The sequence below is a fragment of the Pomacea canaliculata genome, linkage group LG8, assembly GCF_003073045.1.
Source record: "Pomacea canaliculata isolate SZHN2017 linkage group LG8, ASM307304v1, whole genome shotgun sequence".
NCBI classification, from domain to species: domain Eukaryota; kingdom Metazoa; phylum Mollusca; class Gastropoda; order Architaenioglossa; family Ampullariidae; genus Pomacea; species Pomacea canaliculata.
This window is the reverse complement of record NC_037597.1, coordinates 22,478,715-22,504,225: the sequence shown is the minus strand read 5'-3', so window position 1 is coordinate 22,504,225 and position 25,511 is coordinate 22,478,715. Positions and strand designations below refer to the sequence as shown.

Genomic DNA, 25,511 nt, shown 5'->3' with positions numbered 1-25,511 from the left:
CTGCTGGACAAGCTGCTGTGATAGAAATAACTGCTGGTAAAAAAACGACCTAGATGATCTTCCTGATCGCTGAAGATACAGCTTATCTCAAATTATAAAAAAAAACTTAGCCGCGAATTTAAGTGGCATGGTTGGCAAAATAAATGGGTCGATTAGGGTATATGACGAGCCTGTTCACTTGGAAAAAAAAAAATAAATACAAAGATGCCAGTGAGAGCCTCTGCACAAGGTGGCAAAGCTGCTCAAGGGAGTTGTCTAGCTCGACCCATAGTCGGTATACTCCTCCCCCTACTCCACTACACGGCGGGGTTATCTTATTTATCTACTCGTTGTTTCTTATCGCTTTTCGGCAAAGTCAGTTTGGTTCTGAAAGACGCGTGTGTTTTTGCTATTACTTGTCCTCTCCATTTTTCTGCCTGTTCCGGGACGTCGTCGTTAGAGAATCAAACGATCGGAATTGTTAAAAGAACATTTAAATATCTGGACAAAATTATATTTGTAGAGTTGTCCACATTTGTTCTTCCAATTCTTCTCTCTTCTAGATATGATGTTGTGCTCACGTATAAGCAGAACCTTCTCAAAAACATGCAAAAAAAATAAAAAATAAAAGAACCCCCAGTAAAAACTGGATCACAAATTCTATATACCGGTAGTAATCATTATGAGCGCGGTTTCGCCATGGTCTGTTGGGTTATCGATCAGACACCTTTATCTTATTAACTATGTGAACGACCAAAGCTCATTTGATTTCATCATCGGTAGGCTGGTCGCTTGTTGTCTCTGAAGATTATTCCTAATGTTTTCGATACTAGGACTTAACTTTGTAGTGATACATGATTGTGTGGCGCTACACACCTACTGGACGTCGTTCTAATTAAAAGGTCTCCAGCCGAAATGTGAGCAGCAATTCTCACACAAAATGGGAGTTGACTGTACAAGCCAGGCTGTATACTGACAATCTTAATAATAATGATAAAGGTTGCTTATATTAGCCCCATATCCAAGTCCTACATGCAAGCTCAATATCACAAATCACAATAACCACAGATGGTGAAGAAGACTATATAAGCAGCAATGTATGGAGACTACGGTACTACGTTGAAGTCAAAACAAAGCAAAAATAAATAGCGGGTATGTGTGAAACTAAATCGCTGTCATCTGGCTACTCTATCTTATCTATGTGTGTTAATTGAAACTAACAAGAAAAGGGGTACGGGAAAGTCGTGCACAAGGTTGATCACTTTTCACGGCGATTTAGCAGAGATTGGTATTCCAGTGAGTCCAGACCTGCAAACAAGTGTTATTATTATTTAAAAGGAGCTTATTTCTGTGTCTGTAAAAGTTAAGAGAGTATTTAAATGTATACAGACTGCATTAATGTTTTGATGAACAAATGTACAAGTGCCTATTGTATATTTTACTCTAATCATAATAGTGAGGCAGTGAAAACATGAGTAAATTTCAGTCTGACATCTCCAAGTATTTTAAATGGAAGTTTGAAAACCATTTGAAATTTTCCAAGGGGAAAAATCCATGAATGACGAAGGTATTCCTTAGATTGCACTATTTTCCAGTCTGGGAAGACTGCTACAGCAATGTTTATATTTTAATTAAACTTTTTATTTCAAAATATTATTAACAGAATATATTGCTGTATGACTTTATACTCATGCAAACAAGGTAATTCAAAACCCTTGTTCCATATTCTCCACTAGCTTTCTTGCACAGAATAAACTACCTATGCTCTTCTTCGCGTTCTTTACAAGTCCTGCTCCTGACTTCTGACCTCTGAACTCATCATTCTTTAAGCAATGGTCTCTGTATGTCTGAGATACTCACCGCCTTCCCATTCCTAGAATCAAGGCAAAAAGCATGTTTGTCTACTCAGCATCAACTTGTTAGAATTCCCTCCTTATATGATAACGCCACCGGTAGATGATGGAGTTATTTCAATGGGCCCTTACATTTTGTTCAAGAAACATCTGGAGTTTTAGGTCACAGGTTTTACTCTGGCTATTGTTTCATATCACCTGTAGCTTTGACAACGTTCGTTTGTTATGCAATCTCTGAAGTTCATAAAGTTTATGTAATTGATTAGCACTCAGAGCATAACTCTAATATTGTGGCAGAGTGCTCGACAAAAGTACATATATTATTATATAATAAGTTACCTGCATTTGTATGTTTTCTTTTAAACCATTAGTGAAAATAAAGAAGATCAATGATGAAAGAAGATAAATGATGTCATACGATACACTTCATTCAGGATAATAATAATAATAAAAAAATACAAACAATATGCACAATTCTAGCAGCTGTATTTATTTACAATTTTTTCCTGTAAACCCATTTAGTACTCTGTTATCAAGTGTAATAGACTGCCATTAATAAACAGAAGTTTAAATGTACTAATGTGATTTCCTTAAAAACTAATGTCTCCAATTATCATAGGACTAAGGCGACCTAATGGCACCCTGTAATCAGAAGCCACATACAGGAAGAAATTGTGTGCTGAAGCAAGAACAAAATAACCTATCATCACTGTCTTGGTAATAAGTGCTTTACCGTCTCAAAGAACAATATCATATCACTGGTTCTCACAGCAGTAATACATTTTGTATTAAACTAAAAGAACAAAAAACCTTGAAAATTCACCACATTCACATATAACCAAAGAGGAAATGCTAGCAGATATTTGCCCTGAGTTTACAATGAACTCCACTGACTTAAAGCCCTATTTCCTTTAATGCCCAAAGTGCTAATGTAAAAGAAACGTTCTTGGTTAATCGTTTGTTGACCAACTGACATCTAAAAGTCGTTATCTTGAACCCCAGCATCACTTAAAGCCTCCATCCATTGTCTGAGAACAAGGATGCGTGTACTACAGAGCCAATTTGAAAAAATGAAAATCTGATTACAGTAAAAGATCTTCCCAAATAACATACCCATGCTGAAGTATTACAACATAACCAACATGCCCAAATCTTCTTCTAACAGATCTTTGAGCCTAAAACAATAGTAAATCACATCTGGTCATATAAGATGTATCTTGTGTATCTATTTTTAAATTCAAGTTGGGTAGAAGGAACAATGAAATAAGAGTGTCCGATATAAATATCCCTTTCATATTTGTCTCAAGTTGCTTTGCAATAAATGTTCAAAAAAGTACTTTAGTACTTTAAAGAAAACACTGATATAACTAAAAGTTAACTACACTTTCCTTGCATTTAATCACACTCAGTTTTTGTTTCTTGAGACCTGAATACTGCAGAGTTACAATATCCAGGTAATATGCTGCATAATATTTTCTTTTTTTTTTTTAATTTCCTTTTCTCTTTTTCGTGTGGATCTTATCTCTTTTTACACAAGTCTGTATTTATTATTCACAAAATATATTCTCAAAATCAATGGGAGCAACTAGAAACTATGAATATTATTTTTTTCTTTCTTAAATATGTAACAAGATAATAAATTTCCATTTAAAGTCTCGTACTTAAAAAATGAAATGCTTAAAATTCGTGGTGTGGAGAATGTTAGCGAACAAAAATTACACAAAAACAAATATGCTGCACAGGACATTATTTAACTTTAACATTTTTATTTGACTAAAACTTCATGCAAAAGTGTACATACTGGAACAGTTTTAACAATATTAACACTGTTATCACAATAACTTGTCATCAACAGTTTGAGGAAATTCACTTTGGTCAGCAGTTGACAAAATTGACACCAACATATGCATGCCTCAGCAAGCAAAAATTTGAGATTTCTTCATTAGAGGAGCCACAAAAAGAACTAAAATAAAGAAATTCAGTCATAATGAACATGGAATCAAGCAAACTACATGAAGAAATGTCACCACATAGACCAAAAACCAAGTAAGATCTAATGCTACAGACTCACAGCCAGAAGATTCAAGCCCTAAGTAAATACAATCCACCTACGCTTTAGAACTGAATGACACAGAGACAATGTGAAATTCAAAAACAGGACAATCTGGAAAGTTCTTAATTTGGTCTCGGAAAGGATAAAGACGTAGTCGAAAAAAACAAACAAACCAAACTTACAGCATAATGATAAAATGGTAAGTAAAAAGGATGAAAATACAAAGACATTTTCCCTAAAACTAAAGGGAGATAAGACAATACCGTTTTCAAATGAGTTTGTGTTATCTCAGATCTAGACAGATTTTCTGGATGGCTCAGACCAGATATCTTAGACTTGCTAAAATCAGTGGTACATCAAGAAGCAAGGCAAATACTTGTTCCGTGGACATTTTTTAATCTGAAGAACTATAGAGAAAGCGGTGAAGAAAAGAGAAAAATGGGATTACTGAAAAAACAATTACTGTGATGTTTCAAACAATATTATCATTCGATGTTGATGAAATGATCACATTTGTGATGAGTCAATACATTCCTTTGTACAATGCAAACAGTAAATGCAGAAAATGATACAACCACATGTACTTCAAAAATTTAACCTGGAACATCTGAAAAAACATACTCAGCAAGCATTATCACATCAAAGTTCTCACTCATACTATGTTTGTCTTCTCTGTATGCTTTCATTAACAACTACTAAAACAATAACTAGCAGCTACCGCTCACCCCTTTATTTAATGCTTTCTTTCTGTTCTCTTGTAAAACACTAAAATACTAGTCCTATTGATGCCATTAGAAAAAAACTACTGAACACTTGCAAAAGTTAAATGAACTGCAATTTAATGATTGTTAAAGATTTGGGGTCTATCCTTTGACCGCCCTTATTTTTCAGCATCATTGCACAAACTCCATATAATAAAATTTAACTTTCTACTATCCAATCTCTCTTCTACCTTTTTCACACATTCCAGTATTTGTGCGGCTGCATGGATACACATACACACACTCTCTCTCTCACAAACACAGGATCAAGCATACCCTCATTCACAGAAAAATATACACATCAGGTGCATACACGTCTGCAGATATTTTCAAAATCTGCTCATGTAGCATGGCCACTCACCAAGCATGATTATATACCCACTGGCTTAAAGCACATCTTCTATAATGCTATTGCTCAAACCGCCTGTTTGTCTTTCACCTACAATTATGGTATATAAATCAAATCAATTTCTACATAACAATGTCTCATTTCAATTCTGATTTATACATCATTGAATCTGTACAATTCACATCAGTATATCACATTGATCATTCTGAGAGGAAAGTGATATTTTCAAGAAGCTTGACAAATAAGAAGATTTAATTAAGTACATTAATGCTATCCTCATAGCTACCCCTCCCCTTCCCCTCCCCCCCAAAAAAAGACCTGGACTAAGAAAAAGGTGATAATTTTAAGAGTTCCAGAATGATTCTGTGCAAAGGCAAACAGATGCACATCTGTCTTAAAATATTCAAAGTGCCACTAAAGAAGATAAGTCTATCTGTCCACATCCAGGCATATAATACTACTATAGCTATAATAATTATAATCTGATATTTTATTGCTACCTCTCTGATACCTTATTGCTTTCCCCCAGCTTTGTAAGACACACATGCATAGATGACAATGCGTTCCACCAGAACACAGGAAGTTCAACATGGGACACATGCATGGGTTTAACAAAATCTGCATTTTTAAAGTAAGAAACTCCACATATTAAAATAGATCCCTCTTGTTGTATGTCACTACATAAATTTCCTTGTCACAGGAAAAGAATGATGAAGTCAGCATTTACATGGGCCATGCAATCAAGTCTCAATGACAATAAATACGTTTTTTGGAGTGAACAACACACAAAAATATCTCTTAAAGATGTTCCTCTTCTTCATAGACAATCTTATCTCTGGGTGATGCTGGAAGAGATAAGACTGTCTTGCAAGCAGTACCTGGACCAACCGATGTCACAGCTCGGCGCAGCTGCTGTCGTGGACGACTTTCACCATCAAGACACGAGGTTGATCGAAGTTCTGCACAAGGTCATTGAAAAGAGCAGTGAATGCATAACTCTGCCAAACTCTGTTTCCTGAACAAATTTATTTGCAAGCATATAAGGACATTTATACAACTTAGCCATCACACTACATCAAAAATATAGATTTATTGGTCCATGCTTTAAACAACTGGTTTGAATAAGGATTATTTTCTTCTTTTGTCTTCATAATGATTTCTTTTTGATTCCTTGTCAAAATATTTGTCACACATAAGATAGCATTAATAAATATTATTTATTATATGTTTATACAAAAATATATAAAACAGCATGTTAACAGCCAAATCAAAGAACTAGCGCTGATGATCTTTTAAGAACCTAACATACATATCTGCAAACTGTAAGCAGCAGGGATAAATCATTTTTATTTTATAAACTATATTTTAATAAAACTCAAACTAAAATCTCAAAATGGTAAAAAATTTCAGAAACTCAGACATTTAAAAAACAAAATTAAACTGATACTTGAGTATATAGTAGTCTCTTCTTTAATACAGTGATAGAAAGTCAAATGTACTCCAGATACATGAGCTGGGAATTTTGCAGTTTATTCAAAGATGTTATGAATCTGATATGTGGGGCTACAAATCCAGAAAATAAAGCTTACTGTGGATATAGAATATTTCTGACTATTGCTTGTATATTAAGAATTGTTATAGGGATAAAAATGAACATTTTACTGTCTGCAGCAAGCAGCAAAAGTAAAAAAATACCCAACAGCAAATTTTTGGATATAAGGTTTTAGTTTGACTTTTACCCTAACCCTTCAGATTTTTTTATTTTACCTGTTTCCTCTTCATTTTCACCTGAGAAGACATGTAGTACAGTGGGAGATATTAGGCATGCTCACAGGAACCACTCATGCAATACCTTTAAAAGCACAATGCTTTGTTCAAAATTTTAAAACAGGGGACAAAAAATCAATTGCTGTGGGAAAAAATATTCACCCAAACACAACCTTTAATTTTGATGCACACACATGTGAGTGGTGTGTGTGTATGCATGCATGTGTGTGTGTGAATACACAGACAGAGAGTGAGAGTGTATGTGTTGGAGAAACAGAACACAACCAAACATTTTAGTAAACTATGTTGTAAAAATTTAATCTTGAGCAAAGGGACAGTTTTAAGTTTGCAAATGTGCAGTATCTTTAAGCTAAAATATGAGGGAAAAAACTTAAAGTCTTCTAATAAAACATAATCCCCCAAAAATATAATGATAAATAATTCAAAAACAATCTAAAAAATGGCAGATGGCAAACCTATCATAAAATATGAGTAAAATAAAAAAGAGAGAAATAAAGCTAATGATACACTGTTCTGAAAACCAATAATGAAAAAAAGTTAAAGAAAAAAGTTATTATAAAATAAACAGATACAGGTGAATTATTGTTCTACAATGTCATGCAATAATAGAACAAATTAATCTGTTAAAGGGGGGTGGGAATGGTCATGGTGCCATGACAGTCACCTTTATCCATCCAAGACTGATGATCTTAAAAACGGCCTCGGCCAATGATCAATGCATATTCAGTTTGATAATATCTTGTAAACAAGAAACTGCTTTCATTTATCATTAAACAAAGGATTTAAAGCATCTCGAAAAACAAAAGGAAATAATAATAATAAAAAAAAAATCTGTGAATATAATTTGACATGCAGCAAGAAAGGCAGACTTCTTTATGAAATTCCCTATCAAAGCTCTCAAGCAGAAAATCCACTGCTTAAGTCTTTTCTACTGCTAAGAATAACACTTCTTTTACGAGTAAATATTAAAATAATCTGTGCAAAATTTGTTGTGACGGACTTTCTCAAGAATGAAGAAAGCTTAAAATAACCCATAAGCTAAAAAAAAGAAAAACAAACAAAATGACATAAATGTCAAGTATCGCATTACCTGAATTTCAATCAAATTGAGTCAAACATGACTGAAAAAAATGCTATAAAATGAAATCATGTCTAATGATAGAATATCCAACTAGCTTCATGAAAAATTCTAGAGGATTGAGATTAGCTAATCAGAAATAATATATACAGAGTAAGTGAAATAAATTTTTTTTTTTTAGAAGCAATGAAGATAAAAGTATGTATATCTTTGAAAAAAACACCTTCAAAATTGTGGTGATGATTATTCTGAGAATGGAAAAGTACCTGTCATTAAGACATTATATAAAACCATTTAAATTCTTTTCTCTGTGCTGCCTCCAAAATAATTGCTTATTGCCATAATTAAATTTGTTCATGTCAGAGTAGCAAGATATCAAGCTCCTCCCAACCTACCAGACAAAGAAAATGGCTATCAGTGCATGGAAGCAGGCTATCCTGAGACTCAAAATAAGAAAGACAGCATTGCAAGAACATTTGTTGTTTTACTGGATGGATTACAGATGACTATCACTGACACGTTAAAAAAAAAAAAATAAACCATATAAATTGTTTCCTTTTTGCCAATACTGTAGTATTCAAGCTGTAATGAATATCTACCTGTCAATTTCGAAAAGCTGAAAAACTTTAAAAACAAAGACATCACAACTACCTTTTCCATCATCAAGCTCTTGGAATTACTATAGGGTAAAAGAATCAAGATAAGCACTTGTACAACACACACAAACACACTCTGTATGCATGCGCACTGATCATATACCCTTAAAAGAAATCTCAACAGCAATATTGTATCCGGAAATATGCAGTTTAAACTATTTAGTTAAAGACATCTGCAAAACTTAACCAAGAGTGGTGGCCTGATTGCTACATTCTCACGGACAGCCAGTTTTGTTAAAATGGTTAGTATAATGCATGAATGTCTCTCACCTATTACAAACCAATCAGAAAAAGCCATTAGGTAAACAAGTCCAAGCAATGACATGCTGCTGCTCCAAATCAATCAAAATTTTAAAAATCCCTAGAGCATGAAATAAATGAATACAAAAATTCCGCACCACAAAGCCACTTGCTGCATTGTCTAATTTAGCTCTACCATTCCTTTCTTCTGCTCTGTTTATTCTAAGCCAAATTTACTTACACTGGGACAAAACTGTGCTGACAATTTTTATGGTCTTTTATCTGAAAGCATTAAAGCTGCAACTTACTATTTTATTTTCTTAACAATTAATACTATGAAGTATAAATTTAATTTCTAAGTATGGCAAGATTTAAAACATTCAAGAATATAACTTGTTTTATTCACACTGCCACCCAATCTGCATGCAAAATGAAGGAAAGGATAATTATTTTGAGCAGCCACACAATGTAGATTAATGCTTCCATATAGACCACATCACAACTTCCCAAAGGACTTAATCCTATACTTGTATTTACTCCATGATTGTGTCGAAAATAATGTTTGCGATCACTATACTGTCACAATCTAGTACAAACACAAGATGAGACACTGTGTTAGTGATCAATTAAAAAGATCCTGAAGGACTTCACAAAAGGGTAACAAACACTCAAATGGAACAAAAATATTTGATGAGCATCACAACAGAAACAAGAAAACATGGGGAAACCTAATGTTATAAGCATACAGATTTACAAGCGTATGCAGTAAGACAGGGCTCTCTCCTACCCTGGCTACAGACCAGGGTCAGAATTACCTCCTCCTTTTCTATGAGTAAGTGCCATGTTGAATCTGATGTCTGAGTCAGGTGTACGAAGTAAGGAAGTACCTATAAGCCAAAGGCAAGAAGCTCTTTGTTTATAATACTCTTTGCCCTGTCTGCCTATCATCCTGACCAAAAATATTTAGTGTCAGGGGTCACATAGATTGATGCTTTGCTTAGCATTACACAGATATGAGAAAAATAGAAAAGCCTAGTTAATATTTTAGCAACATTAAGACAGCTTTTCATCAACAATTTATACAGTGAGTTTGACTGTAAACATTTTGATTGGGACTTTTATATATAAACTTTAAACTACCCTGTGAGACAAAGTGATTAGCACTTTTCCATAATGCTCAAGCCGATAACGTTTGGACATTATTGTTGAAGACTAACTACCGCAACAAAATGGACTGATACTCCTTACTTTGTTTTACCGCTGTCATTTGAAAAAAGGTAAGTAGCAATGCCGTTACTTACAGATTCTACATCTTCATCCACTGTTTGCATTAACAAGAAAAGATACAAAAAACATGCAGAGAGGTCAGAAGAAGCTGTATACACCATTAAAAGGTTGTGTGACAAGAACAGAAAGATCCTTTGAAAAATAATGAATGGTGAAGAAAGGGCATATTTTAAAAATTAGGGTTAAAGGGTTATAAAGCAAGATTATATAACTGTTATATCACTGGCTGCCCATGTTAACTGTCTAAAGACTGTTTCAATCATTTACTGTCAAGAAATAAGCCTGTTATGAAAACAATACCTTTCGAATTCCACATGATGAGAAATGCCTTTCTGAATGATGACCCCTTTCATTTAATGCTTCTATGCATCTATTATTCCAACATTTGCTACTCTCAATCAAGCTGTCATTATTTTAAAAACAAAACATCATCGCTTTCATTCCCATTATTGGTCTTCTTATTCTGCAACACACTTCTCAGTTTTCTACCCTTTCTGTCTCACAAACATTTCTAAGGCTATGTGTTCTTTATTAGAAGCTAAGGAAAAAAAAAAAACTTAAGGACAAGATTTTATTTTCATCTGAAGAGTACATGTACACTTACCTGTATGCTATTTTTAAAAAGTAGTCATATGAAATAAGTGATGGCAAATCTTCTTTAGGAAAGATAAACATTTCAATCTGAGCTGTTTCTTTATTATGACAGAAGAAAACTGCAAGCAACACAATAAAGAAGCTTAAAGAACTCACTGCTGGTCTGACGACGGGTTTCATATTTAATAGTCTTGGCCCTCCTGGCAAGGGTCTTCCTTGCTGTTAGTCGATTTCGGATGATCAGTGGTTTTTCAGAGGAAATTTTGCTGTCTGCTGCTAATTCCTCGAAGAATTCTAGAGGAATTAAAAGAAAGAATTACATATCAAATCAAGAGACTAGCTTTAAATAATGGCCTACATAGGAAATGTAAAAAAAAACATTTCTCTTTTTGTCCCTGAGTAGTGAATGAAGAACATTTTTAGAGAGAAATGTTATAAGAACTGCAAATTACTTTTTGTCTAAAACCAAAAATATTGTTCTAAGTATAAGGGAAAGAAGGACACCACATACGTTTGAGCTTTTTCACATTTACAGTCATCTCCTCTTTGATATCAGCCTCAATATTAGGAGTCTGGTTCTGCACAGCACATTCCAGATGTTTAAGTGATGTTTCTGCCTCCTTCAGTTGCTGTTCAGCTGAAAGCCGGGCGCGAATCTCCTCCTACACGTACAAATCATAACAGAAATCTCTGAGAAAATGAGAAACTCCATTGCACTTTTCAGAGTTTTGTCTCCTCTGCACACTGATCATTGATGTATTTCAAACTTAGGTCTTTCAGCAGACAAATTCTGTCATGTGATCCTCAGAAAAAGTTCCTATGAAAGATTCATGTAACGCTACACTGAGAAAAAAACAACAACAAAAAGCAAAACTGAAGAGAAGTATGCTGCCCATTGTTCATGTTCCTACAACTAGGGCTTGTAATAGTTCAGCCTAAAAAAAAAAAGTGCAGAAATTCTATCAATAAGTTTTTGTATTGTAGGATTGTAGAGATTGTCTGCTGTTCTTATATCCATCACAGTAGCTGTGGTTATTCTCATCAAAACATTTTTAAACTTCCTTATATTAACTCAGATTAACACATCATGCATTTCACCTTTATTATTGCCTTCTCATTGTTACTTCATTTTTTTTTTTTTTGTTCTGTCCTTTAACTGTATGGACTTGCTCGGCTGTGAGACAGGATGGATGTCTTAAATGAAATTTTTTTCTCTTCTTTACAGGAAGGAGGTGGCTCTATCTTCTCACCCTATCCTACCGCCAACCACCACCACCAAAATAACACCCTTGCTCAGTCAGAATAAACAGACTCCGTTTATGACATTCTTCCTTTCACATTTTTCTCCATTTTTTATCTAAAGGCAGTAAATTGGGAGGCCTATACAGCACAAAGGATTAAAAAATCTTTCTAGAAAGTTCATATCTGAATGATATGGTATCCTACTTATCTTGACATCAAACAAATCTTCCAGGAGTCTATTTGACAGACACAAGATTTTTAAATGGTCAAAGCAAGCTGTCTTCAGTTAAATGGCTACATACTCTAAGTTCCTTTTCTGTCATCTCCTTCTGTGCCTTCAAATCCTGTGGGAGAAAAAAAAAATGTGAAAGCAGGTCACAGCAATTATGTCCAGCTTTTTTTTTCAAAAAACAAAAAATGAAAAAAAAAAAGAAAAAAAAAACCAATGAAAAAAATTATATAAACTGAAACATCTTTCTTAGCTGTTTAGTAGACATGTATGGATGATGTAATCAAAATTATTAAATATGGACTGGTGTGATCTATATTGTTGGAAAAATTGTTGGAAGTAAGAAACACACAGAATAACATTTCCATGAATATAAAAGCCAATTTACCTAGCCAATGATCACTGTATATCCATTTAAATTCTGATGCTGAATTGTCATGATGAAAATTAACCCTTCATTATATGTTAAACTAGATTCATATGTATTAGCTTTGTTACCCACATGCACACACATTCCAAAGTCTTTGAAGATATTTACAATGTAATAAGAAAGATGGGTGGTTTGTCTATCTCTCACTTCACTGTAACCAGCTGGTAAACTGTTGTATGGTTGTATGGGAGGTTGGCATATAAAATTGGCACGTCTAACTCAATGGCTGTTACAAATGTGTGAAAGTGGTGGAAAGAAAACCTCCCCCCACCCCTTACTCTTCTCCTTGTTAGCATCATTGTATTTATTCATGTTTTTGTTTATGACTGACCTACAGGTGTGTCTTAACTATAATAATGTTTCAATATTTTCTAAGTTTTAATCAAGCAGCCTGCTACTTGCATTGAAGCTGAGGTGAGCAAAATCTAGAAAAGGCAGCCATCTCTTCTATGTTAATTCGTTCTGAGCAAATTCTGACATCCTGTTATACCTGAATGGTTGACTGTAAATCATGTGCATGTTCACTGATTGTGGCCTTTTCTTCCTCAAGGTCATGTAACCGCTCCAGTTGCTCAAACAACCTGAAATGTCAAAAAGCCAAATATTTTTGTTCATTTGCCTGCCTTCAAAAGCTTAGTTTACAAACATTATTAAAACCCATCGAAAGTTAAAACAAAAACAATGGATTTTTGTAATCTAATATACTGTATCACGACTAACATTTTATAAAATTAAAAAAAATCATCACCTATTTTCCTAAGCAGTTTATTAATGAAAATCAATCTGTGATGCATAGATTAAAAAAAATGTTAAACCTACATAACCACATGATGTTATTTCATTAACACTAAATGGAATAAATTTAAAAAGCAATTTTTATCAATTGCGCACTTGCCAAAATTTTACTTAATGGAATTTATTTGAAAACTTGCAATACTTGTAGCTGTGTAAGGAACTGGAGTGTTTTATCACAAAAAAAAAAAAAAAAAAAAAAAAAGACAAGCAAAAAAATTTGTTTTTCTTTTAAAAAATTATTTCTGTCCCAGCAGTCAGCAGCTTCAATAAAGACAATGAATGCAGAATAACTTACTGATGAAATGGGATTGAACATTTTGTTACAATAGCTTGTGCATTATAATAAAAGCGTGTTTATTATAGCAGATGGAAGTGTAAGCTCACCTTTCTTGAGCCTGCTTTTTTTCCTGTTTGATCAGGTCTGTCTGCTTCTCAATCTCCAGCAGTCGTTGCTGCAGCTCATCCGTCGTTTCTGACAGGTGTCGCTTCTCTTTACTGAGCTGCGAAGCCATGGCTTCACGCTCTTGTAATTCTTTCAAAACTACCTCCTTGTCATCAGCCAATGACTGCAATATATGACAACATGCAATTATGACAACAATATACTAAACAAAGTGTGCCGTGATATATATTGCACATACATAAACAAGAACACAAGGTAAAATTTATGTAAAAATACCACAAAACTAATAATGCTTACCTTCAGCTGACAACTCCTTTCCTGGAGGGTGGTGTTCAAATTGTCTCGTTCTTGCTCAATTTCATTCATGACCTGCACTGTTTCTTCAAGTTCCCTGTTGATTGACAAGGATATTTCTGAATCTTTCTTAAACTCTCAAAGCCCAATGCAGCATTTAACGCCACGCAGAAAGTTACAATGACTACTAACTGTAGCTCTTGAATTTCTAATTTGTGTTCTATGGAAACATGGATCACATCTCTTCTAAATGTCAGGGTAAAATATTGAATTAGGAATGAAAATTTCTAGTTCTCTTTTTGTCAATATACACAGCGTTATGTTACACATCTTTTAGTTGTCTGTCTGAAGCAGTCTTCTGCATGTCTCCCATAATGCTTGCTACTTCATTTGTTTGCAAAAGCTAGAAAGAGTTATTAGAATTTTTAAGTAGACGCATGTGTCACAGCACACACACAGAGAAGACAATGAAATACTTTGACAACCCACGAAAAAGAACATAAAGGGTTCTCACCCTCGTATTTTCTCATACTCCTCTTGCATTTCAGCAGTAAAAGATTCTAGCTTCTTTTTCTCCACTTCAAGTTCTTGATTAATTTGTTCCAGTTGCTGCAAAACATAACAGCTATTTGGTAATTAAATCTGTCTTCTTTAAAATGATATCCTAAGGCACTATTACTTCCAGTAATGAAACTATAATGCAGTCTCTGTAAAATTTTTAAAGCTGTAACTTGTCTAAAGTTTAATTGGAAAAGAGATTCATTTATCACAATTTGATAAAAAAGTAAAATATCTGCTGTAAATGAAAAATATAAAGTAAAACTCACATCTGCTCGTAACCTTTCCTCAGAAAGTGCTTGTGCCTCTGTTTGCAGACGGTCTAGAAAAAGTAAGTTAAAATAGTATAACAAACAGTACTCATCAAAGGGTTCTGTATTATAATTTTTTTTTTCTTTCCATGTCCTCTCCAACTTCATATATTGCTCCATTTATCATACTGACTGTTAGCATTCACCATTTTGTCACAATGCCCAGTACTTGTATATTTTGGAATATCTTTTCTATTTTCAGATTCAGCACCTCTGAGTTCATGAAACCTTACCAAAGTAGTCCTGTTTCTCTCTAGCCATCAACAGTCCTTCATTTTCCAGCTGCCGGATCATTTCAGCGCTCAAGTGTGTGTTCCGCCATGTCCTGTCCATAAAATTAAGTTACCAGCTACAGGAGGTTTTTTTTTTCCCCCAAAACCTAAAAAAGTTAAAAGCTTCACCAATCTCATAATCAAAACTAACACTGACAGTTTCATTAAGCGTCTAATTCGATATACACCTCACAGAACGTGTTTGGTGGTGCAGCTGATAAAGTGCTTGTCCCTATGACAACAATTGGGTATCATGGACCTGGCTCTGAATTTGAGGCTTGTTCACAGGGTTAGGAGTTGGTGGCTTTCTCCAGTTTTTTTCCCACCCTCTGTGTGTGTGTGTGTGAGTGGGAGAAAATGATAGTGACTTAGTAAGAGGTACAACTAACACCTGATTCCAATGGTTTGTGCTTGTGTGCCTTAAATTGTATTCATATGGAAATAATGCTCTTTTGAGTCTACCTTGTTGAGAAAAGGTGATGTATACTATAAGTAAACATTATACTATTATAATACTTTTTAAAATCTGAAACAGGCCATCTCAGCCCCCATTCCCCTCTTCCCCAGTTTTTTTCAATAAAAGGGAAAGAAATTTATAATGTAATTTTCCACAAATCAATGAATTTACCAATTTTTCACAATCAACTATAATTATTTAAGAAATTTTTCATTGTTTGAAAATTACACAGCCATGAAGAAAGAATCTTTACTTCAATAACACTCAGATCAGGTATCATTTTAAAAGTGTTTTAATAGCTTTCATGAGTGGAGAAATGTATTTTTAGCATTGAAAAATGTGCAACAAATTAAAAAAAGTATAGTGAAACCTACACACAGAATCCTCACTCCATAAAAATTGTTTGTTTATAGCCAGTGGTCTAGGTATGGCAAAGGAAGAGAAGTTCACTTACACACGCCTTGATCGTTCCATAATCTCCTGCCATTTGTTGCGTTCATGCTCTGTCTCAGCTGCCAGTAAAAGAGTTCCCTGTAGACAAAAGTACCCAAAGATACAAGTATTAACATTCAATTTCTCTTTCCGTGATGGTTTTTCTACCTATTTTTATCTAATTTTGCTGGTCATTATAAAGAAAGCATCAGTCTGTTTTTTTGTTTTCAGGAACCAACTGCTCTGTCTTCTTTACTCTAAATCTACTCAAACATGAGTACTTAAGAAATTAGTTCTATTTAGACGAACAAGAAACCCATAACTGTAAAAAGGTAAAAGAAGTAAAAAAAAAAATCCAAACTAATGTTGAATGGTAATCTGTCATCTTCCACTTGAACAGACATCACTTCTACACTGTCTCAACAACTGCTGTTTATGAAATAAGAGAAGACACTTTCTCTCCATTTGAAGATGTGTCACTTTCTCATTATTTCCACTTTTGTAATCTCTTGCATTTTCCTCTGCATTCTACATCATTGCCTGAGCACACCAGTCTGCTATGTCCTGTGTCAGTGAACTCTAGACTCACCAACTACATTCTTGATATTCTTGAAACAGTACTAATGGCAATTTTTTTTTTGTCACCATACAGATAAACAAACATGATAATTCTCTTAATATACTACTGTGGCCAGAACCACACCCTCTGATATCCTCCAAAATTCTGACTTCAATTAGACTGGTAGATATCTAACAACAGTAGTAATACTGATCCTGCTGTTGTGTATATAGTGGTACATAAAATGTGCAAAAGAAGTAGCAGTAAAAATGTTTTAATAACTCTGTCATGTGTAGCGAAGGCTCAATTCAGAAATTTTAAATCCACCTTGTTGTAATAATAGTTATTCAAGAGTTCAGTGCATTGTGAGGGAGACGTTTGTATACAATTAATTAGAATAAACTAAACATTTTTCTTTCAAAATATTTTCACTTTAAAGACGTAAATAAAAATGATGAGTAAATAACATTTGGTTGACTATTATGGTCCCACAACCAGATGGCAAAGAGAAATAGTGAATTAGGTTATGGGAATGGATTAAGAAAGGCCCACCATTCTCCTACTGCTTGTTTCTACATTCTCTCATATATGTAGTAGCATCTACTGCTGGTGGTGATAGGGTGAGGGAATGATTTAGTCAAGGCTTAGAAAGCTTGAAACAAGCAGCCTTCTCCACTGGTCAAGCTTAGCAGCCATGCAACTGCCAGACCCTACTAAAGTTTCTATTAATATTTTATATGTAATTTTTGTCATCATATGGTGTGCGCAAAACAAGAAGAAAACCTTGAAAAAGCTGGGGAAAATATTAACACTTGAACAAGAACAACTTTCTTAACCAAGCAACAACCAAAAAAACAAAACAAAAGAAAAAACATGTTAGGCACCTTAAATATTAATTATTTAGACTGACAGTTAGGTCAGTGTCCTTCTTATAAGGAAAAAGATGCTGCAGGTCAAAGCTTCCTTAAGCCCTGGTGCATTATCAAGGTGATATAATGAAACACTTGATTTCAGTTTCGGATTGACAATGTCTATTGAATACCATCTTACTTTTTAGGACCAAATACCTATTAAGAAAAAAGGATGTGACTACAATAACCAGAAGTGCATTATATTAAGGAGATTACAAAAGAGAAAAACAAATAAAACTACGAAGTACACTTGAAGCAATGGTCATTCCCACTCACAAATGTTTTTATTTACTTTTTATTTTTAAATGTTTTTAGGACGTCTCCATTTTCCCTATTTGTTTTGTCACTTAAGTTCTAATTTTTCACTAGAGAGTGTTAAATTACAAGAATGATGCATTTAATACCAAAACCAACTGCTCTCACAGATAAAACAAATACACAGCTCCCTAGGGAATTGGAGGTTGCCACATCCCACTGAGCAAACTAACTCCACACCCTGTGGTAAATACCCTCCGCTGTGATGTCACATGCTGCAGAATGTAAAACATGGACAAAAACAGGTGGTGTCTTGTGATGCACGATAGTGTGTAAAATGAAAAGAGGAAGAGTGAGAGAGAGGTTATGAGAAAAGAAAATGGTGTGTGTGCATACAGATGCATGTGTGTGCACACAGGCACATGTGTGCACATGTGCATGTGAGCAGCATATTTGCATGACAATGAACAACAGATTAATGTGAGATTGCACTTGCATCCACTTAAGGCCAGCATTTGACTCCTAAAAGTATTTAGGAGCAGTGGCTGGGTTAGATGCATATGCAGCTAGTGATCTCTCACTGTCACCCTAATCTCAACATTACAGCTTGCAAGCAGGTCAAACACAATAAAAATTCAAGTGACTCTTAGTATAAAGCCCTCAGCAATACTGTGTTTAGAGGCAGAGGCTTGGTGTCAAAAACCACAGACGAATCTGGTTATGAAGATGAATTTATTTTTCCCAACAACGGACCAAAGAATTTAAAAAAAAGAATCACAAACAAGAAAGGGTGAAAAAAAATCAATCCTCTCAAAAATGGTAGCGAGAAAGAAAGTAAAAACCATGTTATCAGTGCTAAGGGAATAAGGGGTTACTGGGTGTGTGCTGCAGACCTAACAAGGAAAGAAAGAAGCCTAGTGAGGTCTGCCGCTGATGTGGCAGATAAATTTGTAGCGAATATACATGGTTCTGTCTCTGGGCTTATCTTCTGGGCATCTATCTTCTCTCCAAGAAAACCACAACAATTCACAACCACAAGCCTGGTTGTGAATAGGTAAGCACTAAGCTCTGGCTGGTACTTTTGTCTTGGGAAAGCCTTTGCCCATTGTTGCCATGTTAGCACCATGATTTTTTTGCAGGGTTTTCTTCCTTAGCCTTTATCTTTCCCAAGATTGCCCACAAGGCAGCAGTCATTGTAAAGAGTATTTCTATGACGAGTAAAAGAAATTATCCCAGTTCAAGTCAGTTATCCCTAATCTAAATTTAGTGCATTTCTAAAACCAATGTTTCAGATCTGAAAGGTACATATTCTGGAAAATGTCTAATTTAATTTTTATAACCCAAGTAATCTTATTATTTAAATGAATAGAAAGAGAGACGATAGAAGCAGAACACAAGTGATCATGTGTGCAAGTGACTGAGGGAAAGTGTAAAAGAAACAGTGAGAAAGTGACAAGGAAAGAGAAGTGTTAATGAACAGGTGAAATAAAAACAGGAAGAGAATGCTTGTGGGAAATTATGAAAAATAATGAGGACATAAAATAACTTAGTCACAAATGAACGTAGAAGAGAGGTCATGCAAGTGTCAAGAGAAACAGTTAAAGACAATACTTACATCAATCTCATGACTTTCAAGCTTTAGACAGAAGGGATGGCCAGGCTCCTGTAATGGTGTAATGTGACATTCTCCTAGAGGTACAATGCCCTGTAGAAAGAAATGTTTTATCTAACACAATGGTGTAATGCACAATTCTCCTAGAGGCACAAAGCTTTGCAGAAACTATCATGTTTCACTAAATGTAACTGTACTGAAAATCAATCCATTATATCCGACTATACTGTATCCCAATCAAATTGAAAGTTTAGAAGAAGGTTGGTGTAAAGTACACATTAAAAGTGTGTTCATATTATGTCCTGCCATAAGGCAGACAAGTTAAAAATATACCAGTTTTAAAAAAGTCAAGTTGCTCTCTATGTGTACATATATACAGAAAGTTTGCAGAAAGTTTTCAGAAAGTCTTCCACTTATCTATAATTCTACTGCAGTTAAAATATTAAATACATATAAATGCAAACACACACACAGAGTGAGAGAAAAAGGAAAAAAAAAGAGGGCAAGACAGGAGACACCTGCAGGTGGATATCTGCAACAACATTGCACGTATGTCCATCATAATTCCATAAACCTGAAACTTTTAATAATGAGTACACAGATATTTTTACAAATCTGAATTTATGACCATCATTTCTATAAGCCTGAAAATTTCACCACTGTGTACACATATAGGTTGTGTTAGTGCCCCTTCATCCTGCACCAATTTCTCACTGGGCACAGTGCCTGCTTTCTTTTTACAAACATGGCAAAAGCTGAAGTTTTTTGACATCCCTAAATCCAGGTCTGGGCGACATGACATGGAATGTATTATAAAATGTTTTATGAAACTCCATTCACTCTGAAGCAGAAGAACATGGGAGTAGTAGAATTATGGCTTTTCCTTCCTAAATCCTAGCAATGAGGATAAATGTATGGTTTTCTTGTGATAGCTATAACAGAACAACAAATTTCATATATCATACCTTTGGATGGATGTTAAAGAATTCCCTCTTTTCATACTCCTTTTTTTCATTGTCAGCATAGTACATCAGAAAGCCATCTTTGACAAGGAAAAATCTACAAACAAAAGTGAGATCACTCAGGACCTCTTGTTTGTCAACCTACTAGGCTGATAAATCCTAATATTGATTACCAGATGGAAAAGCAAACTTTCAAAAAGTAAATGAAAACACACACACTGGACAGAATAAGTGAGGGAAAGAGATGGGAAAAAAGAGAAGAAGCAAGCAGAAGAACAAACAAAGAAATGCTGACTTATTCCAGGGCTTAATTCTTAACTAATGGGTAGACTCCAAAGAATTTTCTATTGAGCTACATTAAAAGTTTTCCCTTACCATTTACACTGTAACTAGCTGCAGAATATTAAATATGTGACCCATGCACAATCAAGACAAATCTAAAAAAATCACACCATCAATGCAGTGTTTCACATTTTCTTTTATCTTTTCTTTATTCGGCTATAAGACTTGAGGGGGCATCTAACTACCTTTCTGATAGATATAAATAGTAGAACAAACAACTATAAACTCCCTAGAACTTTATTCACACCATCTCTAATTTCTCTGTTCTGTCTCCCCCAATCTAGATACGCAAATGAGTGAGTGGTCAACTAATAAGTATACATATTAAGAATCAAAACATGTAAATGACTAAGAAAATACTAAACAACACTTTATTAAATTGTTTTAATATTAAAATGCATGAAGGACTACTCTGCAAATAGTCTACTGGACCTGGACACACAATACTTTTGATATTATAGTATCATTCAGACACAAGCCTTGAAAACCTGAGTTATTCCGTGAACGGTTTCTTCAATCTCTCCTGAGCCAAAACTGACATGGCATGAGAAAACTGAATAAGACATAAACAGAAGGCCTCTGTTCTAAGCACTGATAAGAGATTGAATTTCACCATTTAGTGTGCATTATCTCTCATAAAATAAAATGATAAGCTTTCACGCCAGTCAAGGAACTACTGATTTAGAAAGATGTCTTCCTCAGTGAAAGCGAATTCAAAAAAATAACTTCTGATGAAATGGGAGAAGCCTAAGGAAAACAGAAAGACAAGAGTGCTTTCACCTAGCAGATAACACGAGGCAGATATCAAGGAAACTCACACAGTGCAGACTGGTCCTATAAACAGATATTTTTCTCTATACTATAAATCAGCATACTACTGAGTTTTTCTTTGTCAAGTGTATAACAAGAAACTTAATTTTCATAGATATAAAGACAGATACACTAACAAAGACAGACTTTATCAAAGACAAGACCTATTTTTATTTGTAAATACAAATATTTTGGGTATGTATTAAGGTTGCTACACCTCTACACAATGTGACAAGCACAGAACTACACAAACATTACAGACCACATGGAATGTTATATTTTGCAAAATCTATAGACTTCTAGAAATTCATGCTAGTCAAACTAAAGTATAAAAAAGCTTAAAGATGTTGCAGCTTCTGAATATTTGTTTTTCTATACTTTGATATACACTGAAAAAAAAACCATACAAAAATTTCATAGCTACAACATCCTACACCCCCCAACCCTAAAAAATGTTAGTCTTATATATGGTAGGCTTTGGAGTGCAAGATATGTAAAATACAATGGATGCTTCCTTTTTTGTAGTGTTATTTCCTTTTGCCTGTCATATAAACCTCGATCAACATAAGGAAGCCAGGGGAAGAATTCTAAACAGCGCTGAAAATGAATCAAGAGAGTCCATTCATAAAGCCCAGTAAACTTCTTTCTACATTACACATGAGTGAGACTTCAACATATGTGAAATCAATTTAAAATGGAGAGTCTAGCACTTAGGTGAATGATATGACTAGAGCAAGTTCTTTAGCGGCATGCTGTGTAGGTGTGTAAGAAAACATTGAGACCTGACCGAAAACTTAATCTAGCTTCAATCATGTTTGTTTTGGAAGAAAATATAACTGAGTGTGCTGGCCTTGGTGCGCAAACTAGACAGTGAAGAAGCTGCACTATTATTATGTTTTTTAAATTTTTGATATCTAAACAATGTTGGCGCGTTTACCTATGTATGTACGCATGGCTAAAGAATTTTTACAAGTTTTTTGTAATTATTTTTAAGCATGCTCGTTTTTTATGGCCCGATCGATTTAAATTCTGATTTTTCTGGAAATAACAAAATAAACAGTTCCTCTTCTGGGCGATTCGGTCTTTACCTTCTCTGACCTAACCTCTGTAATAGCTAAGAAGAAGAGTGAGGAATAATACGAACCGTTTAGTCCATTTGTTGGAAGAATGTCCAAATGGTTTTTTCAGCAGAGTGCCATGAATCTGAATGCGAGAGGCCCAGTCGCGGGGCGGGCGACCTTTCTGTACCTCAGGCATTATTACGCTCATGTGGGTAGAAGCTGTCTTGACGACTGCAGTCTGCGAAGTAATCCTCACTCCTACCCAGCCTTGAATACCTTTTTTCACCTTATAGCCAGAGTAAGTGGAGCCATAGCCACTGGTCCACCTCTCGCTGTGCGACGTCGACGAATACTCAGCTCGTCTGCCAAGACTTCCTCGTCGATTACCTCCCTCGCGTTAAAAAAAGAACAGAAAAAGCCGCCATGAGGTAAGAGTTACTTCCCGGTCACCAGGAACGCATTATCTCGTCCCTGAACTTGATTCACAAAACCGATTGCGCTAATCTTTAATGGCCGTTTCCTCCTGATATTTTTAAACGTTAATCTCAAAATAGTGATTGAAGAAATCATTTACGAAAAATTGAATTATTATGTTACGTTTCTTCAGGTAAAACATCGCACGCACGTACGTGTGCAGGCTGTCGGTACAGTAGAATGCAACAGGGCAACCGCTCTATAGAATGTTATTTATGCCGGCAGAGATCGAATTTAAGATAAGGGACTATTCTACCGTACCTTTTCAGCACAGCGACCAGAGAACGCAGTTAATATCTGAACGCCTCACTTATCAGTCCGCTGCGCGCGCGTGTGTGGTCATGATAACTCGAATAATTTAGGTGGTGATGGGACAATGAATCCTAAACATACAATTGGAAATACACAGTATAATACACGTTTAGTGATGAGTTAATTGACATCCAGACTAACCCATCTGCCTCAAATTTTTAAGAAACTCATGAGCTACTCGAGTCGTAGGTCATGCAAACTGCGGCTAGCTCTAGAAAAGGTCTATTATATAGTTTTCTTAAATTTCAAATTGTTAAACAATGGCCGGACGTCCTCAATAGACCGCCATAGATCGTTCCTCCCTCTCCCCCTTTTCTCTCTTTTGATGTAACTTGGCAGATCGGATACTTAATGTCTGCCGAACAAGATCGAGGTGACCATAAACATTTGACTGCATATCCTATACTCGATCGATCGTAACTCAAACAGTGTATATGTCGGATTGTTCGTCCAGACGAAAATATTTGTCTGAAGTCGATCGAGACCGATAAAATATATAAACTAATGTTATTTGAGGTTGATGTGACGTATGAAGTGGGACAGTAGCCGCGAGATGACACGGGACGTCTTAGATAGGTCGAAAGGTCAGACAATGACGGTGAACAGGATCATAAGTATACGCCCCGGTATCCGTTTCGAGCGCCAGTTGAATCCGGAGACACGATATAGAACATTTAATAACCGTGGTGTGTGCTGTATGTCTAAATACAATCAGGGAACATATTTATGATCCTAAATACACTACAAACGTGTGCACTATTTATTGTTACTTTCATATTTTTTTATCACTATTTCTATAACATAAAAGAACTACGGAACCAAACGTTTCAGACCGTAACTAATTCAGTGTCGATGGTGTAATGAAATAGCGAAAATGGATGCATCCCTCCTTTTCGCAGCTGCGGAATACACAATCTGCGTGGTTGTCTTGCTTCACACATCATGGTACCGGTGGTGGTGGTGGTGATGGGGTGTGTGTGAAAGCAGCAGTTTGCAACAGACCTTTCTTCAGATATAACATAGTCCTGCGTGGTACGATCAAGGAAACTGATACATGCATTTTATTTGAGTTACCTGGTGAAGTGAGAAAAAAAATCACCTACAATAAACACAGGTTGTGTGTGATTTAAAAATAAATCAAGCAAGTCTATATCATTCAGAGTGTGGTCTTCAGTCACAGAGTCCGCATGCACATGCTTTCTAAACGACGGACAGTCCGACATTGTGAAAGTCATCTGTATAACAAATAGGAAAGTCCCACCAAGGTGCTATCTTAAGAAAGTGCTGTTCTGACCAAATAAAAAACCCAGTTCGATAAAGTTTATATGACTCAACATGTAGAGTCCAAATAAAAGACTGAAATGGTCAGACCTGCCATAGACGCACAAAGAAGGTCCAAACTGTAATACGATCTACACTTCCTTACCTTACACCCATAGTCGGATTCAAAGCTCAAACCTAAGCTGTCTAGGTTCTTCATTTAGAACAGGAAGCGCAATAAGCAGTCACTTCTTTACGCTTGTTATGCATATTTATCACGCAAAGGCCAAAAACTCTTTTAACAGCCTAACCTGGGAAGTGTGGGGGTTAGTCTAGCGAAGAGTCTAAGGTTGGGTGGGGAAAAGGAGATCGGGAGAGGGAGAGGAGTATAGAATGCTTCAAAAAGAGCATGGTGGGAAATATAACTGTGGGTACCCTTACACTGATATCAGATTGATCAGAGACACGTCACCCCCTAACTATACCTAAAGTTCACTGCCTTTATATGTACACGCGGGTCTTGCTGAGCAAAGATAATGCTCGGGAGTTCCAGATGGGGCTTAGGCTGTTGAAAGCATGCCTGGCCTTGTTGATGCGGCTTATCGTCCGCTCCATCATCCTTCTATGGTTCTGAAACTTGAAGAGCAAAAAATACCACTAACAACAAGCTCCAGACCTTTACCATATCTTACGCCATATCCTGGAAATTAGATGGCCTGGAAAGATTTTCAGCAGAAGCCTGTGGGGAAAAAACAACCAAAATCCCACTAGCCAAGACACCAAGAAGAGCAATTGGAGCTGGATAGGACACAGACCACCTGACACCATTGCAGGCAGTTGATTGAAATCCTCAGGGGTAGAGGAGAGTTATGATACCAAAACTTGGCAAAGA

At 35.4% G+C, this 25,511-nt stretch overlaps 1 protein-coding gene across 15 annotated transcripts; it reads right to left on the bottom strand.

Annotated features, from left to right (window-relative positions):
- Positions 1 to 2,301: 2,301 nt before the first annotated feature.
- LOC112570172 (pleckstrin homology domain-containing family D member 1-like) lies at positions 2,302 to 23,992 on the bottom strand. 15 transcript variants are annotated; one of them, XM_025248475.1, is made up of 17 exons: positions 22,657 to 23,990; positions 20,364 to 20,457; positions 19,402 to 19,491; positions 16,084 to 16,160; positions 15,134 to 15,225; positions 14,859 to 14,911; positions 14,546 to 14,640; positions 14,035 to 14,128; positions 13,719 to 13,900; positions 13,030 to 13,120; positions 12,183 to 12,224; positions 11,150 to 11,300; positions 10,795 to 10,932; positions 10,059 to 10,078; positions 9,573 to 9,644; positions 8,999 to 9,039; positions 2,302 to 5,954 (listed from the first exon to the last, which is right to left on the bottom strand). In XM_025248475.1, exons 1-17 carry the CDS (start codon positions 22,779 to 22,781, stop codon positions 5,930 to 5,932), a joined length of 1,482 nt encoding a protein of 493 aa, XP_025104260.1. In that variant the 5' UTR covers positions 22,782 to 23,990; the 3' UTR covers positions 2,302 to 5,929. The 15 variants fall into 15 exon arrangements, with proteins under 15 accessions (XP_025104260.1, XP_025104256.1, XP_025104253.1 ...); XM_025248471.1 differs by lacking the exon at positions 8,999 to 9,039 and adding an exon at positions 6,763 to 6,783; XM_025248472.1 differs by lacking the exon at positions 2,302 to 5,954 and adding an exon at positions 6,799 to 6,847 and having other exon boundaries at positions 22,657 to 23,991.
- Positions 23,993 to 25,511: the final 1,519 nt, after the last annotated feature.